General features: G+C 44.5%; 1 protein-coding gene across 1 annotated transcript; it reads left to right on the plus strand.

Annotated features, from left to right (window-relative positions):
• Positions 1-402: 402 nt before the first annotated feature.
• Positions 403-1,627, plus strand: LOC119361190 (BTB/POZ and MATH domain-containing protein 1-like). Its single transcript, XM_037626519.1, has 2 exons — positions 403-985; positions 1,128-1,627. Exons 1-2 carry the CDS (start codon positions 403-405, stop codon positions 1,625-1,627), a joined length of 1,083 nt encoding a protein of 360 aa, XP_037482416.1.
• Positions 1,628-2,806: the final 1,179 nt, after the last annotated feature.

Consider the following 2,806-nt stretch of genomic DNA (forward strand, 5'->3'; position numbering starts at 1 on the left):
TATAATCACTTCAATATTGGAGCTTCATGTGTCTGCGTTTATCGTGCCTACACTCCTGGCAATGACTCACGTGTCATGTGTCCAATATTGGAGTATTTTCTTTGGGGCTTTTTGACAGAAACATATTCAGCAATTTTATTAAAACAAAATTGAGCAATCACAATACAATTCAGATTCTGTATCCTGGTAGGTCTGCGCGTCCTCATTGTATTTCTTATCTACACACAAACACATTAGGATTTCTCAACCCGAATACAATAGCACCTTCCTGTGTGTACATATATGTAACACGGTTATACCTGTAACATAAAGCTAGATTCCTTATTATATATACACAAGACCAATACATCATCGGTGGTGACCTCTCGCTCTTTAGTCTTTTCTTCTACCGTCGCCATCGCCATGGGCAATAGATCGTCTTCCTCAGCGAATCCTGGAGAGTCTCAGTCCGAGACGGCGTCGAGATGCCTCACGGAGAGCTTCACGGGGACCCACGATTTTGAGATTATCAAGTACTCGCTGCTTGTTGGCATGGGCGTCGGCAAGTTCGTCAGCTCGAGCACATTCTGCGTCGGTGGCTACAACTGGAATATCAGGCTCTATCCGGACGGAGTCACGAAAGACTACGCCGGCAAAGGGTCAGTGTTTTTACACCATCTCTGCTCACCGGATTCAAAGGGTGTGAGGACAAAGTTCACATTAAGCGTTCTGGAGAAACACGGCCAAGTAACCAAGGCTCTAGTCGACCACATCTTTCCTCGAGCTCATACTAGTGACGGTTTCGGCTACACCAAATTCTTCGAGAATTCAAAGCTGAAATCAGTGCCGGACCTCTACTATGGCTCATTTACCATAAGGTGCGTACTCACCATCATAAAAGAATGTCGCACAGAGCTTAAGACGAACCTTGCTGCGGCTCCACCGTCGAATCTGCAAGAGCATCTCCGGCACATGCATGTGGATGGAGATGGTGCAGATGTGACATTTAGCCCCTGTTCGGAATCCCACCTGCTCCACCAAATACCAGGAGCTGTGGAGCAAGGATACAGCGGCTCCGCGTTTTTCTACCATGTCTCCACCCGCTCTGGGAGTGGAGCTGTGGAGTCGGAGGTAATCCGAACAGGGCGTTAGTGTTCGCGGCCAATTGTTCAATGCCCACAGATGTTTGTTGGCTGCACGGTCTCCGGTTTTCAAGGCAGAGCTCTTTGGTCCGATGAAAGAAAACTCAACTCGGTGCATCGAGATTGACAACATTGAGCCACAAGTATTCGAGTCGCTTCTTCACTTTATATACACAGATTGCATGATGGATCGTTATGAAGAAGGCAAAACTGAAAATCTACAACACCTACTAGTTGCGGCGGATCTATATGGAGTGGACAGGTTGAGGGTTATGTGTGAAGGTAAATTGTGTGATAGCATCGACTTGAAAACAGTCACGACAACGCTAACTTTAGCAGAGCAACATAACTGCAGGGTTCTCAAAAAAGCTTGTATTGAGTTTCTAGCCTCAGGGAAGACACTTGAAGCTGTGAAGAAAACAGATTCAGATGTATTCAAACATCTGGAGGCAAGCTGTCCTCATCTCATGCAGGAGATTTTATTCGCCAGGGTGCCTTGCATGTGAATTTGATAAGATGATCTTGTGTCTATATGAAGTTAATTTGTGTTACGAAATTGTAGGGTTATCTCATAAATTACTGTACGCCATAGACTATATAGAAAAATTGTATCGGTAGAAGATTCTTTGATTTACTTAAATTTCACCTAGTACTCGTATTTGTGCTGCTTATTTTTTGAGGCCTTTTAACATAGAGTCTCTTTACCATATATCAATTCAATGCAGGTCATTTATTTCTATGGTTCAAAAGAAAAACAAAGCAAAAATCCCAAACTTGATTTTTGGTTCTTAAAAAATTCTCCGCTCTTGTGATTAAAGAGATAATGTACTTTGCTCTTGAAAGTAGGATTTGAATGGAGTTTCTTCGAGTAATCTGGTGGGATATGCAGGGGTATATATAAACTAGACTAAAAATCTGACCGTTGCACACTTTCTCGCACAACTCAGAGGCTCTGAATGATCAGCTCGGAATCGCTGAACAAAACTCAAGGTGGCAACTTTGGAAAAGCTTGAAAGGCCTGACTAAATATTGTTAGGAGGCTCTGACGGACCAAGCAAGGACACACATGCGCACACTTCTGGAAGTCGGTCAAAAATTCCAATCGAAAAATCGTTTGGAATATTCGGGCAGTACAAGAAGACAGAGCAAGTTCAACTGGTTGCGGGAGTTGATGTACAAACCCAACACCTGGGTTTAAATCCTCACAAAGGCGAATTTAGATTCCTATTTATTCTTGAGGACGAGACCTTCCTAGTACTCACACATTTATTAAGGACTAGACTCGGTGCGTAAACGAGATTAAAAATCCTAGTACTCATACATAAAAGGCCATATACATCCCTAGTTGGTGCAGAGGTCGGGAAAGTGAAATTCTCCCCCAATTCTAGTGCACTGTTACTATTGAAGAATCGAACCAAGAAAAAACGCGCGCGGCGGTCAGTGACGTCGCTCCATGGCTGTGTTGGTGGAGTCGACTCTCTTCTGTGGTGGTGCCCAGCCGCTATATGCGATGCTGACCTTCCTTGACTTTGCGGTTTACATTTAAGCACGCGAAGAAACAAAGCAACTTCGACCCCCTTTGGAGCGATCGGGTGGAGTGTGATGGGGTGCTAGAACGCACGCTCCCTTCCCTGGACTTTGCTGATGCAGATGGCTCTGTGGATGGGTGCTTGGTTGAGATTGTC

Source organism: Triticum dicoccoides, chromosome 2B (assembly GCF_002162155.2).
Source record: "Triticum dicoccoides isolate Atlit2015 ecotype Zavitan chromosome 2B, WEW_v2.0, whole genome shotgun sequence".
NCBI lineage: Eukaryota > Viridiplantae > Streptophyta > Magnoliopsida > Poales > Poaceae > Triticum > Triticum dicoccoides.

Excerpts from the sequence above, each read along its gene's own strand:
- LOC119361190 (XM_037626519.1), top strand. The coding sequence starts at position 403 with ATGGGCAATAGATCGTCTTCCTCAGCGAATCCTGGAGAGTCTCAGTCC. Across the intron at positions 986-1,127 it reads AGATGGTGCAGATGTGACAT|TTAGTGTTCGCGGCCAATTG; the intron begins TTAGCCCCTGTT and ends CCGAACAGGGCG.